Consider the following 15,563-nt stretch of genomic DNA (forward strand, 5'->3'; position numbering starts at 1 on the left):
ACCTCCTGGGCAGCCTGGGGTCTGAAAGACACTGGCCTCAGCTCAGGAGTGGAGTGTGGGGGGTCCAGCTTGCTCCAGTCTAGTGGTTTCTTGGTTGTTTAGTGTCAAACTCATATTGGGGACACTCAGTGATTAGTCTAATTACACGTGTTTTTGCCTCTTTTTTCTCTTTTCTAGCAACAATTACACATGCAATGTTTCATAGATTGGTTCTTAAGTTTTTCTACAAACAGACCACAACTACTGCCTGGTATCAGCCACCAAATTATTAATTCCTAAACTAACACGAAACAAATGCCTCTGTGAGGCAGTTAAAGTATTGCAAGAATATTTATTTTGAGTGACTAAACTATACACTTCCTGTTCAGTGTTAAGGAAAATTGGTCTTTATTATTCCAGGGAAATGTCAAGATCACTAAGTATCGTAGCATTTTGACCTGTGTTATGTTGAGCAAACTCTCCACATGTTTCTCATAAAAATATACATCAGAGATCGTTTCAAACTGAATGTCAAACTTAGTTAAAGGTACAAACCTCTTCAAAGTTATTGTGAATATCAAATGGAACAATCAAATGCACATCAGCGTGAGCCACTTTTTTCTTAGGGGCTCTATCATGCCGATGGATTTAGCAACTTTGTGTCATTCTAGGTGATGGAGTGAGGCTTCTGCTCTCATCAGAATGACCTCTGTGGATGCTGGGTTGGGCTTTGGAGAATCTCCCTCTCCACCAAATTTTTAAAAAGTGTGTATAATCACTTATAAAAACATTTAAAAATTGATGTTCTATACCTTGCTGGACTTCTGTGACGATTACCTGGGTTATACATATGTAAGAATGTATCTAGCTGTATACTTTTCTCTAAGTTATAGTTCAATTAAATATGAATACGTATTTTCGTATTCCATGGAATGTCAGCAAGAATTTTTTTTTTTTTAACAAAGTTCTTCCTGTTAAGAGGTTGACAAGGGAGATGTGTTTTGTAGGCCACTATTTAGTTGCTTAAAAATCTTAGTTCCGTAATCTACTAGACCCTAAGTGCGGCGTTTTGAATTGATTCCTTGGTATCTTTTTGAAGGACCCAAAGTAAAATCAGTGCCTTCTTGGCAGAGATGACAACTCCTGCCTCTTTGCGGGAGGCAGGGGCGGGGGCGAAAGGAGATAGCTTTCCCCGCATCACAATGTTCCATAAGCATACTGTTTTGTGGCTCTTGCCTTATTTTGTAATAGAGGTAAATATTCATTTCCAAAACGGATTTTGTACGTATCTCCTTGCTTTAAACATCTCCAAAGGCTCAATGGTACCGAGAAAGGCTAATTTCGAGGACATAGACATGTTACTGTTTAGGGTTAAACTCCAGAAAACGTAAAAAGCTTTTAGGCTTCTAAGTTATTGATATTTGTATACTTAGCAGTGATTTGATGCCTGATTTTATCTAATATCTTTTCTTTTTGAAGCAAATCCTAGGTGTCGCCCTGGTTTAGAGACAGTGGGGAGCCGAACTGCCTGGGTTCAAATCCCTGCTCCTTCACCGGCTAGTTTCTCACTCTGAGCAAGAAACTTTAAGAGGAACCTAATAATACCAAATGGAGCTGTTCTGAAGATCACTTGAATTAACAAAGCACTTGGTAAAGTTATTAGGGAACAGGGTAGACAAAAAGTTAAAGACACTTTAAGATTTTGCTGCCAATCAGTTATAACAGTAAATAATATAAAATGCTTTATTTCATGTGGAGAGATAGGATGCACAGATCATTTAATGCTTCGAGGATCCAACTAAGGATAAGACTACTCTAGATAATACCTAGAGAGGGGAAAGTTATCTATTTGTGTGGAAATCTTTTGATTCCATTCCTAGTCAGGTATCTTAATTACTTAGAAGCTTTAGTATCTAACAGAATGAGGACAGCATAAAAACTTTTAAAAAATTACCAGGCTGGGCATATCAATATTTATTGAAATACTGAAAAAAAAATCCATTTTGTCGAGAAATTCCTGGCAAGAACTGACATGACAATATGTATTTCACTGATACAGTAAGAAAACGCCAACAAGTAACCGACTTCACACTCTAAACATTGCATGGATTCAGGTCCAAGGTAGCTGCAGATCTGTAATACAAATGTTCAGACATTACAGATTGTCTGTTTACAAACATAGACCAACTATAATAAGCCACGCTAAGCCAAAAATGTTTATATTTGAGTCTGCTTTTACTAATAAATCCTGTAATTGATAAGGCAGTTGCTAAGTAAATGTCTCGTGACAGACTGGTTAACAATGAGCACTAGAGAAATTTCATTTGCCAACTTTGGATGGGCCACAGATGTTGGCTGTGGTGCATTCTTGTTTATCAACTTCTGTTCTTGATGTCAGCAGGAGTGTGGATGTAACTCTCCGTGTTGCCCATCTTTCTAACTATACTTAGGATGGAATTTGCTAGGTTAACAACATACCAGTAATTGACATTTCTTAGGTTTAATTTTCAGGGGAGAGTACTACTGTATTATTTAAAATAAGAAAACATGGACTTTCAGAATCAAGGTATTTAGGGTTTTTTTTTTTTTTTTTTTTGCAGTGTTAAAGACCCTCCAATTAACTATCCCACCAATCCCGTAATTGCCGCCACCCATGTCCCACATGCAGGATGCAACCACTTCAGTAACTGTTAACAACACCCATTCCTCCCCACATGTCTTCTAGTCAACTTGGTTTTTAAGTGGGGAGGGTAAGGATGCTGCCAGTCTATTTAACGCTTGGGACATTGACTCTGATCAGCTGTTTTTCATTGTCCTTTGAGCTGTGATGACGGGTGACTGAGACTGCATGAGAAGCTGTGGACACTCAGCTTAGCAAATATGTACCCTTCATGTGGACGAATATTAGAGGTGATTAAAAAAATAATAAAATAATCCTTTTTGTACACACAGAAGTAGTAACTAATATCTTTGGTATACAACTTACAACGCTTGTAAAGGAAACCAGGGAAGACTCTACCCTCGTTAAATTTACTTGGAAACAGAGGAAACTATAAGTCACATAATTTATAATAGATATTAAATAAACTACAGTAAGAATTATGAAGATTTACAGACATTTAATCAAGTGAATGATTTTAATTCATTAAGACCCTTCTCTGTCCCTGAACTATGTTCCGCTAACTTGAAGACATGCTACAGTAAACACAAATATTTGGTTTCTTCAGTCTTGGCTATATCTTATACAAAGGTGAAACCAAGGAACAATAAATTAGCATCATAATTGTCTACAGTTGAAACTATGATATACAATATAAATAAACTATTCAAAAGCCTGAAACATTTATGAAAAAATTAAGGGACTAGGAGATACTTTTAGTTTTTACAGTTTTTACAAGTGATTGTGCCGCTGATAATCTCAAAAAAAATCAAAGTCTAAATGAGATTCCCATTGTTGATTTTAGTGTCTCACGACATACAATAATTAAGTACTGTTAAAAATAATTACCAATCAGAAAAATAACATTAAGGAAATTACTGCTTTAGCTATTTTGTAATATCACAGTTTCCCCCCTCCCCCCACAGGACCTAAAGAATGTAAACACTATCTTTTATTTGACTTGAAAGTATTAATACTTTATTTTAGACAAATGTTGATCCACATCTGCACAGCTACCTCTCAGAATTGTGAAATAAGGCAAGACTTCCATACCTGTGGCATTACATGTCAATAATACTGCTATCGTTTGGAGAGTTTGTTTTGCAATTCTTTGTCCTTCAATATTTGTTCTAGAGCAGACTTTGGTCTATGACTCAGAAAGGTCAGTATCACTCTCTTCCTTTCCCTTTTGGGGAAGATTGGAATTGCTTTAGTATCTTTCCAGTCCATATGTAGGAATCACTGTTGCTGTTCTATGTTTAGGGGATGTTCAACTGCAACAAGCCGGAGACTTGAGGCAATTTATTAGCTCACCTTTTTCTTTCTTTTTTGCATAGCTTAACATGCTTCGGTTTTATTTTAAACTACTTAGCACTGTGACTATTTGACATCCCAGTAAAATATGTTTCAGGTTTTATTTTCAAATGAACTACAAACTTGGATGGTTCAAAAAGACGAATGTACCCCAATAAGCCTTTTGGCAAGAAATTTTTATGAAATCCGACAACGCCAAAGCCACATTTCAGTAACAATAGCAGAAATAAGGTCTAGCTTGCTTTAGCTATGGAGCATTTGCTTTAAATTTGTACTCCTTTCCCTTAATATTAATTAATGCTTATATAAGATCAGAAGAGGGATACTGTCTGCTTTTTTTTTTTTAACATGAACACATGACAAAACAAACCAGAACATATTTCAAATGGCAAGCTAACATATTGTAGACTGTTCTTATTAGCTGTTTGCAGGTCTAAGACATAGACATTCAAAATTAGGCTTTTCATGATTTGGTGGAGCTACTAGTGGGTGTGGCTGAGCACAAGTCCGTAAGGACAGATTCCGTGATCATAGGACAGAAGGTGCTGGGTCCTTGAAAGGAAGAGGGAAGGGCTATTACAGGTGCAGCCAATGGATTTTTTGAGTTGTTTTAGTTCAGCTTTACCATGGAGGCATTCTGTAAGCTCAAATCCCCTGCTGTATAAGCCTAATTAATAACACAGATCGGTTCCTAAATTTCTTCACAGCGGAGATCAGTTTAAATATACAAGAATTGTTCTGTCCATTTTCATTCCGATATGGGGTTGGTATCCATCTGTGAGTTCAATCCACTCCGTTACAATGTCTTTTATATGGAATCCTTTGGGGATGTGAAGCCTTTGATTCACAGTTTGCAATACAAATACCCTGATACATCATTTATTGGCTATTAAGTATTTGATTATTATGCCTTTTTAAACTCAATAACTTTAAACCAAGTTTTTAATTAGTGTTGCTTGGAGCAGTTCAGAGTATTTTTTTTTCCTTTTCTTCCTGTTCTTCTTTTTTCCCCCACCAATCTCTTTTTGTTTTGAAAGCAGAGCTTTTAGGGGTTGGAACCTAAGCTCTTTTTGCATGCAACATTTCAATAAGGAGGTTATTATAGGGCACATCCCCATTCAGATGCTTATAGTAGAGGTATTCTTCAGCCTGCATGCTGATGGCCCGGATTTCGGGTAGTCGAAGAAGTAGCTGCCCGAATTTCTCTGTTTGCTGTGGGTAGTTGCACATAGTATAGTCCAGCAGGGCGGCATTGACTTGTTCCTGGACACCTTCTACCAGCTGGAAGTTCTCAAGGTTTTTGACATCTGGATTTAAAAAACAAAAACAAAAACAAACCATGATATTTTAATGGAATTTTAATTCCTGTTTATTACAGCAGTGTGTTCAATTAATGGATGTATTTCCTACTGACATAAAGCATACTTTATATGCTGCTGAACATTCAGTAAGCCCCACTCACCAAGCTTCCTGGGAAAAGGATCACAAAAGAGCTTTAGAAGAATGTCTTGTTGAAATTCTGCATATACCTCAAATCAATTAGACACCAGTGGATTTTGAGCAAGGTCAACTCTTTTCATATCTTACAAAAGGAAAGGTTTGAGGATTCCTAAAGTAGAGGGATCATAATATATTGCCAGCAAATGAGTCCCTAGAGAAAGACCTATCTTAACCCAGTATATTACACAATTCACATGATTCTGTATTAATTTTTCTGACCCAAGGTGAAATCTGTGTCCCGGGTATGATGTAGTTAATTCTAATAAAAAGTGACAGGGTTCTTGTTTCTGTTTGACATTTTCTAAATGATTCTGAAAGCCTTTGACTTGTCTAGCCTATGCTAATGAACATCTGGTACACTCCAGTGACTGGCAACAGAATATTTGCTACTGAGAACTCTCTAAAATATATATCTCAGTGACTAATGATCTTTATCAAATGAAAGCCTTGTCCTTTAGGCAGAATACACTCCAGGATGGCCAGTGCCCTTTAACCTGAATATGGTTTGAAAGTCTGATACTTTACTTTCCCTTTTTTTTTTTTCCTGGTCCTGGGTCACTCATACGGAGAAGATGGACATGGACAATTCATGCAGCCTAACTCCTGGTGATCATCCAGTTGTTTTAAGGCATCTGCCCTAGAGGTCCTTATAAATATTGAATAAGGGAGAAATAGAGAGCCAAAAAAAGACAGACTGACATACAAATACATACACAGACAATGAACAGGGGAAAATGGTGATGTTGGAATTTCTCTTCTGGAGTTTATTTACATTAACTACAACTTTTATATAATGTGTATATAGAAGTCTCTGGAAAAAAATATATAGATATGTGTGTTTACATACATCCATGCTAAGAAAGTAAACAGATGCAGCACCCCTCCAGCCCTGTTTTATTTTCTAATTGGACAAAAATAAATAAGAATGATTCAGAAGAAAACCACATAATACTATGATTAAAAGGTTAAATGTACTAAACTCAGTACTAGTTACCATAGTAACTCATACCCAATACTTCTGGCACTGAACTTGGCTGTCCATTTTGGTATCTCTAAATCCTCTTAAAATAAGGTTACTTACTTGCCTTGGGGGGGGTGGGAGACAGGCAGAATGGGTGAAGGGGTGTGTGGAATACAGGCTGCGAGTTATGGAATGACTAAGTCACAGGAATAAAGGGCACAGCGTAGGAAATATGGTCAGTGATTCTGGACTAGTGTTGCGACAGATGGCAGCTACGCTCGGGGTGGGCCCAGCATAACATACAGAGAAGTTCGATCACTATGTTGTGTACCTGAAACCAATGAAACACTGTGTGTCAAGTCTACTCAAATAAAAAGTAAAAACAAACAAAAACAAAACAAAATAAAAAACAAAAAAAGGTTACCTTACATTTGCTGTTTAAATGTGTCTGGGATGATTTTAGTGTTTGTATTTTGAGCCGTAACTTCACATTAAACATGCTTTCCCCTCCTCATCCTCCAAGTCTCTGCCCCAAATTAAAAACAGTGAGGAATAAGTACTGAAATAGGTACATAGTGTGAGCACCAGATACCACATGTATTTCAAAGTGAGATGGGAGGATAAAAAAAATTGATTATTTATTAGTGAGATGTACCAACAGACAAATGCTACACTATTAGGCGCTGTGTCTTCTTATGGCATTGAAACTCGTAGGCAAGTTGTTGCCCACCTGACATTTTATGTATGTCCTACTTTACAGTTAATAAAGCATTTTCCATCTGATTTAAAATATTTTAAAAATGTTCTTAAATTATTATTATTTTTTAAAGATTTTATTTGTTTATTTGACAGAGAGAGACACAGCGAGAGAGGGAACACAAGCAGGGGGAGTGGGAGAGAGAAGAGCAGGCTTTCCACCAAGCAGGGAGCCTGATGCAGGGCTCGATCCCAGGACCCTGGGATCATGACCTGAGCCGAAGGCAGACGCTTAACGACTGAGCCATCCAGGTACCCCCAAAATGATCTTAAATTATTTAAAAAGACTGATATGTTTAGTTACATTTGGTTCAAATTTATAAAATGTCAACAATTGGAAATATCATTGATATGCTCTAGCTGGGTTCAGGACAGAAGAATTTACACTCGTGTTAGCTTTGTCCCCTGCGGTGCATGTTCTCCTTTCAAGGGCTCACACTTTGGTGATGTGTGTGGGTCCTTCATAAAGGATCATGGCAGAGAGCGAATATCATTTAAAAATAGTTCAATTTTTGGCAAATTTCTCAGTGCTTTTTCTTTTTACCTTCATCCAACTGAGAGGAGACAGAATTCACCTTTCTCTTTTACATACGACTAGGAAGTTGAAAAAGAAAACAAGCCACTTTCAGTGTTATAGTGATCTAAACACAATTATAGAAAAACAACTGAAATGGAGTATTATTTTATGCTACAATGAAAGATATTCTCACAAGCAAGGAAATCTAACAAGAGTCATAGAGTTAATAGGGAGGATGTAAGAATTTGCACAGTATAAAAATGTAAGATAAATAAAAGTCTTAGAAAGTTGTTCTTGAAACTTTTTTTTTTTGATAAATGTATTTTTTGAGACCTAGGTTCTACCTTCTGTGATAAATTATGCCACTCTGTTAAGAAAAAAAAAAAATCTATTAAAAAACATAAAACAAAAAGAATAGATCATTAGTCCTGGTTTATGTGCTTATTATCACAGAATGATCATTTAAGATCTCCAGATTAGCATGTGCTGGATAATTTCTATAAATACTGATCCAAACTGGTACCTTTGTTCCAAAAGTTTAAAAATATATGCCATTTTCCTTCTGAAGGAAAATATACAGGTTTCCCATACTATGGCCATATCTATAATTTTTCTCTAAAGTCCATCAGAGTTGAATTCATATGACTGAATTAATTTTCCCATTAAGCCATTTCTAAGAATTTCTCATTAAGTCTAACAAAACTTATGCTGCTAATTGCCCCAAAGGTACTTACTGAATGTCTACTTTGTTTCTATGTCTACAGAGACAATTTATAATTTGGCATCAATGATCCTGATATTTAAGCTATGTAAGGTTAAAAAAAAAAAAGAAAGAACAAGATTTTTATGGAATTACTCTCATTTACTGACCAAGTAGTTCCTGGATCATTGCTCTGCTGGTTGATTCTACTTTCAGCTAGCAATTCCTCTCACAGCATTTTGCATTGCTTTAGTAACCATCCGTTTCCCTAGTAGACTGTAAGCATCTTGGCATGAGGACTCCGTATTAGTCAAAGCATCTCCAGAGAATTCTCCAATTAATGTTTGCTTTATATTATTGATGTATTTGTCCAAGATGGATATCACTGTGACATTACCTACTATATTCAACTGTTAAGTATCGTATAAGCCAATTTCCTTTCTTTTTCTAATTTGAAACTGGCTTTTTTTTTTTTTTTAAAGATTTTATTTATTTATTTGAGTGAGAGAGAGAGAGAGAGCACATGAGAGGGGGGAGGGTCAGAGGGAGAAGCAGACTCCCTGCTGAGCAGGGAGCCCGATGCGGGACTCGATCCTGGGACTCCAGGATCATGACCTGAGCTGAAGGCAGTCGCTTAACCAACTGAGCCACCCAGGCACCCGAAACTGGCTTTCAAAAATTGATTTATACAATAGATTTCTCCCTGAAATAAAATATTTAAAATGTGACAGTGTTTTCTGGCTAAAGAATCCTGTGTGAATCCTGTGGTCTGAATAATAAGTCTTAATTTACATGTTTTGCCAATGAGGATTTTCACTGGTCAGTTTTGCTTTAAGGGAAATGTGCCCACATCCTCATTTGGATTTGGAATAGGGTCCCTGAGCTCCTAAATTTCTTGCATCTCTGCCTGAGAGGCAGACCATAGTTTCCCTGCTATGGTCGAGATGGTTCACAAGGACCTAAAAGCAACAGAGAAGATGAGTGACACCACCTCTCAGGTGACACGACCTCTCAGAAGACTCAGAATTTTCTCTTTTATGTAGTTCATTTGTATTTACTTTTTGGGAAAAGTCCAGAAACTTAAGTGTGCTCCCACAATACTCATGAAATTCTTTTTTTTAAAAAAGATTTTATTATTTATTTATTTATTTATTGGGAGAAAGTGGGGGGAGGGGCAGAAGGAGAAGGAGGGAGAGAATCTCAAGCAGACTGAGCTGAGCACAGATCCCAGTGAGGGGCGTGATCTCACAACCCTGAGATCATGACCTGAGCCAAAATCAAGTGTCAGATGCTTAACTGACTAAGTCACCCAGGTGCCCCATGGTATTCATGTCCTTTTGTGAAAATTCATATATGAAATACATTTAAAATCTTAAGCATTTTCTCTGGGATGTTCTTCCCGTAAATCAAGTCCTATTCCACATTAAGTAATGAATGGGGGCTGGCATACTTGGGAGTCTAAATTCATCTATAACAGGACTCTGTAACACCAAAACTTCATGAATGAAATGATATTAAATTACATGAGAAAACAGAATTTGGAAAATTATTACATATTCCGGAGTCCTCAGAAATCATAGGTTTTTGAGATGTGCTGTTCAGTTCCTGTATAAATACCACTGTACCATATTTGGATGGTAGAAGAGGGGAGATTGACAGGAGACCAAAATTCCCACCAGTCCTTCTGCGGTATCTTATGCTGGATCTTAAAGTCTCCTGCATTTGGCCCTCTATGTTCTCCTTTGAAATTTATAAGCTTCATCTTAATACAATTTAAAAATACAAGTTAATGAACTCTATCATTGCAAATTCAGAGTTGGAAATTGCATGTAAACAGACAGAGGCATCCCCAACCCTTTTTCTATAGCCTTTAAATTTTGATGACTGGCAAAAGCATTTTGTGCTTCTCCTCTAAGTATCAATCTCTTATCATCTATTCTACTTTATTCACTCAGGGACTAATTACCAACTTTTTATATGAAGCAGCATTACGATAAGCTCACAGTGGCATGCTCAGATTTTTTCCATCCTTACTGGAAAGTAAACCCTTAGGTCTTCTTGAATATATTACAGTTACTGGCTTCTCAGTCATACACAACACTCAGACTCTCTCTGAAGGTGAAGATACTGATTTCTGCCTCCCTGGTACCTGCCACATGGCACAGCCTGTAAATCTTCCTGTTCAGCACTTCTGTCAGTGATGGGTCCTTTGCTGAGCAAGGGCGCTGGGAGGTTGGGAGGTTGGGAGGCTGGGGGCTCAAATGGAGTGTGCCGTTTTTTTTTGCCGAGAAGATAATTATCTTTGTAAATTTTCCACATGTGGGAAAAACAATTGTATCTTGTCCTTTAAAAGAGATGAAAGTGGGAAAAGGAGGTACCATTTTGTATCTAGAGAACATTTCTTTTCCTTGAGGCTTTTGGAAGGATGGCGATCTATAAATCAGTACACGATTTGTCCTCAGAAGACTTTTTCCTTTAATAAGTCAGAAAAGGAGAAAGGAAAGAATTTTCTGTAAGGAATTAATTTTTAAAATTATTTTTGAAAGGGCTATATTTAAATAATTTACATACATAACTTTATAAGAACTCTGAGAGCAACCTGCTAGTTCTTTTCATATGAACCAAGTTCACTTAATAAAGAGTGAGGGCTGTTTAGGGTTTGGAAATGGGCGGACAAGGTATTTTTAATGCTGATGTCTAAGATTAAATTCTATCCTGTTTCCAGCAAAACTTCAAACTCAAGATTTTACATTCATCGCTGTTAAGTCCCCTACAAAAATGTGTTTGTGTGTGTATGCTTATTAACCCAAGAGCTATTTTTAGCAACTAGAATATACAATTCGGTGCCTTCATATGCAAATTACTAACAAGAAAATGCAACTCTTTGGCAGGAGCTGTGTGTAAAAATGTGGACAAATAGAGTATGCATTATTTATGTACACAAGAATAACAAGCCCTTACAACTACTGACGCTTTGTAACTTACAAGGCACTGTAACATGCATTATTTATTATTTTACACCTTTATGTATATGCAATATATGAAATATATGAATGCATTCATCCATCCATCCATCCATCCATTCATTCAGTTTGACAGTCCTGTGCCAGGTATTAAAGATACAGGAATAAAACACAGTCTCTGTGTCAAGTAGTTTATTTAATGTTATAGAGATAAGCCGTGGATGTGTTGGGCACATACAGGATCAGCAGCTTAACTTTCATGCAGAAGGAGAGCAGAGGGGCAAGAGGAGGATGGGCCATAAAGTTTAAGACTGAGGACATCCCATGTCAGAAAGAGTCTGGATTTTGGTCTGAAAGCAATACAGAAGCACTGAAAGATTTTAAGAAGGCAATGGTCAACTCTGATTTAGAATGAGCACTCTACCAGAAGTGTGGAGAAGGAATTGGTACATGAAGAAGGGGAAGGAGGGAGCAGTCTCACGGGAGGACCAATCAGGAGGCTGTCGTAGGAATAGAGGTGAGAAGTACAGTGGGCCATGGGGCGGGGCGGGGGGGGAGGGGATGGACTTGAAAGGCATCAAGATGGTTGACTCAACAGGGCTTATTAGCCCTGTGTTAATCAAGTAGGACAGAGTGAAGGTCCTGGATGACTCCTGGGTGTCTGTCAAGGGAGAAAGGTGGTGGCTATCCTTTTGGCAAGAGGCAGAGGCATATTTGAGAGGGCAGGATTTAATAAGTCTAGGTATAGCCATATTGAATTTAAGGAGCCTGTGGAACACTCAGTAGATATAGAGGAAATGGCAGGAAATGAAGGTCCAGACCTAAGCAGAGAGGCCTGGATGGTGGTCTAGATTTGGGACTCATCAATGGACCAGTGTTGGATGAAACCTCCGGGGTTGGTGAGAATGTTTAGAGAGAGAAGGGGCCTAGTGGTGGAATTCTGGAGAAGGCTAACTTTTAAAGGATGGCTTCCTTGAGAAGGTATTACAAGTATTTTGAAATTAAGACTCAGAGATTAAATAGCTTTTCTAAGATCTCAAAGTAAGCCAGACACAGGGAGGGAGAAGCTAACATTTCAGAGCGCTAGTCAATGTGCAAAGGATTTTTTACATGTTTTCTCATTTAATACTGTTAAGAATCTTGGGAAGGTATTATTATCTTCATTCTCCAGATAAAGAAACCGATTTACAGGGGTCACGTAACTCTACCTCCACAGCTACTAAAACGCAGACCCTGGATTGTAACAAGCTATCTGGCTCTAGAGTTCTTGAACCCCGCCCACAAGACATCCCCTCCTGCCCCCCCCTCCCTGCCGCCCCTGCAGAGCTTGGAACTAGACCTTGAAGGGCTCCTGACTGTCCTGGAGATTGTTTTCCCCCTAGTGCCACAGCCTGCAAGTTTCTGCCATCTGCTGAGGTTGGAGATTGGGATGTCCTGGTTAATCAAATAGTTCCTTTTCTAAAGGGTCTGATCTCATAATACATGAGCGGTTTTCAGAGAACTTTAACGAAATAATATACTATTGACATTTATATTGCTATGGCTCATACCTTAATTCATCTTTAATGATTTTGAAGGAACTTTAACATCTTAAATGCCACAGTTCATTATTCTAAATAGCAGGCACAACTGAGAATGAGTACAATTTAGTGTCACAGGGTGCCTTCATGGGGGTCTTTTCTGGGCAATCTCCACCCAGCCCTTTCCACTGGGACTATAAGGTAGCAGGGCTAAGGAAAAAAAGAGTTTCTCTTTGCTTCTTATATGGAGTTTAGGAAACAGGGTTCCACTGATTTAAAAAGTTTGAAAAGCACTTGATTTTGTGGCTATAACAACATCATTCAAAGGGAATTTGGTCTAACTTAATTCCATTGACTAGTCCTGTCAAGCAAGTCTTTCAATCACTCTGAGCCTCTGTTTCTATCTGTAAAATATGGGAAATAACTCTCTTAGTCTCTTAGGATCACGGAAAAGTAAAATATGAATTAAATTTGAATAAACTTAAAAATGCAAAAGTATTACAAATAATGACATCCTAGTCATTATTTCTTAAAATTTTAATAATAAAATGTACTGATAAAATATTCAAGTTTACTGATTAACTTGTTTGCTTCCAACACATATCCTAAACAGCCATCTAATCCTTTTCCCTGCCACAAAGTTTCATGGACAAAACAGTCTCTGATGTTGCAGTTTTCCAAAATTAATGGAAGGCACAGTGAATACTTCAAAGTTTATCCCCTCCTCGATCGCAAAGAACATTCCAGAAAACAGGGCCAATTCTGAAGTTTCAGCTACAGACTTTTCATGCTGTTGTATTAATTTTGAAGCCCAATTTTCCCAACTATACATGGCAGCCTGCACAAAATGCTACGACGGAGCGAGTGGCAGCATGGGCCAGAGAAGCATAGGCTCAGGAAATACCGTTGCATAGAGAATGTCACTTGGAGCAGTGTCTGCCCTCTTGTCAATTTTTTGTTCATAATGGGTCATCCCCAAGAGGCAGCGGACATTTATTAAATGTCTTTAGGGCGCCTGGGTGGCTCAGTCGGTTAAGCGACTGCCTTCGGCTCAGGTCATGATCCTGGAGTCTCAGGATCGAGTCCCACATCGGGCTCCCTGCTCAGCGGGGGGTCTGCTTCTCCCTCTGACCCTCTTCCCTCTCATGCTCTCTGTCTCTCAAATAAATAAATAAAATCTTTAAAAAAAAAGTCTTTATTTTTAGTCTCAATTCTAACTGTGAGATCATGAGCATGTCACTATTTGGGGCCTCAACTTTTCCTCATCTGGGAACTTCAAAGTTGAACTTGGTCTCTATTGTCACCCACAACCCTAATAGTCTATGACTGAATGCTTATGAACTGAAGTATGGAGAGGAAGATACTGGATTGTCAACAAACAGGTACAAGCAGTATTCTGCAATCACCCTACTAGACTATCACTGGCTTTTTTGCTTAACTGTCTGGAAAGTACTTCAATTCTCCAAGATGGTTTTTGGCCTGCATTACAAATCATTTGAAACTTTGTTTAGTATATAGCTATGATCTGACACACTGTGCCCTAGGAAAAGTGGTACTAAATTCATTTACATTGATGTAGCTCCCTCCTTGACAAGGAACGATGTAGCTTTGGCATGCACAGACACAAAGCTTGCAGAAGTCTCAGAGCTAGCTCCTGTGTGTGCTGACACACACTTTGCCCTGAGCGCACAGAATATAGAATTGAATACAAATGGCATCACTTAAATCCTTTGAACAAAACAACATTCCATGAGTTTACATAGTTTCTTCTCAGAAGAAAGTGGAAATCCTTTATCATAGTCTAACTCAGAAACCGTATCTGTTGGCCTCACTCCTCCCCAAACACACTGGTCTTCTTGCTTTTCTCCAACACGCAAAGCTTCCTTCTGCCTTAGGACCCTTGCACTTGCTGTTCCCTCATTCTGCATGGTTCCTCCCCTATTGCGTAGGACTCACTCCCTCACTTCACTTCAGCCTCAGCTCAAATAACATCTACTCAAAGAAGCCTTTGCTGACTACCCTTTCTACAAAAGCTTTGCCTTACTACCAAATCTCTCTCTGTGCCTTCACTCTGCCTTATTTTTCTTTAAAATATGTCATGTATCAAAGAGATATTTGTATACCCATATCTGTTCCTAGCAGCATTGTTCACGATAACCAAAAGGTAGAAGCAACCTAAGGAGCCACGGACCAATGAACAGACAAACAAAATGTGGTCTATACATCCAATGGAATATTAAGCAGCCTTCTTTTTTTTTTTTTTTTTTAAGATTTTATTTATTTATTTGACAGAGAAAGAGCGAGAGAGGGAACACAAGCAGGGGGAGTGGGAGAGGGAGAAGCAGGCTTCCCGCAGAGCACGGAGCCCGATGTGGGGCTCAATCCCAGGACCCTGGGACCATGACCTGAGCCAAAGGCAGATGCTTAACGACTGAGCCACGCAGGTGCCCCTAAGCAGCCTTAAAAAGGAGGGAAATTCTGACATAAGCTACCACAAGGACACTGTGCTAAGTGAAATAAGCCAGTCACAAAAAGAAAAATACAGTATGATTCCACTTGTATGAGGTACCCAGAGTAGTAAATTCATAGACAGAAAGTAGGATGGTGATTGCCGGGGCCTAGGGGGAGAAGGAAATGGGGGCCGTTGTTGAATAAGTATAGAATTTGAGTTTTTGTGGGCACCTGGGTGGCTCA

General features: G+C 38.4%; 1 protein-coding gene across 1 annotated transcript in view; it reads right to left on the bottom strand.

The window, feature by feature from the left end:
* Positions 1–5,011: 5,011 nt before the first annotated feature.
* Positions 5,012–15,563, bottom strand: part of NR5A2 (nuclear receptor subfamily 5 group A member 2) — a 135,457-nt gene continuing 124,905 nt past the window's right edge. Inside the window, exon 8 of the mRNA XM_021682487.1 lies at positions 5,012–5,259. Coding sequence (XP_021538162.1) covers positions 5,012–5,259 — 248 coding nt within the window. The remainder of the gene's footprint in view (positions 5,260–15,563) is intronic.

Source organism: Neomonachus schauinslandi, chromosome 6 (assembly GCF_002201575.2).
Source record: "Neomonachus schauinslandi chromosome 6, ASM220157v2, whole genome shotgun sequence".
NCBI classification, from domain to species: domain Eukaryota; kingdom Metazoa; phylum Chordata; class Mammalia; order Carnivora; family Phocidae; genus Neomonachus; species Neomonachus schauinslandi.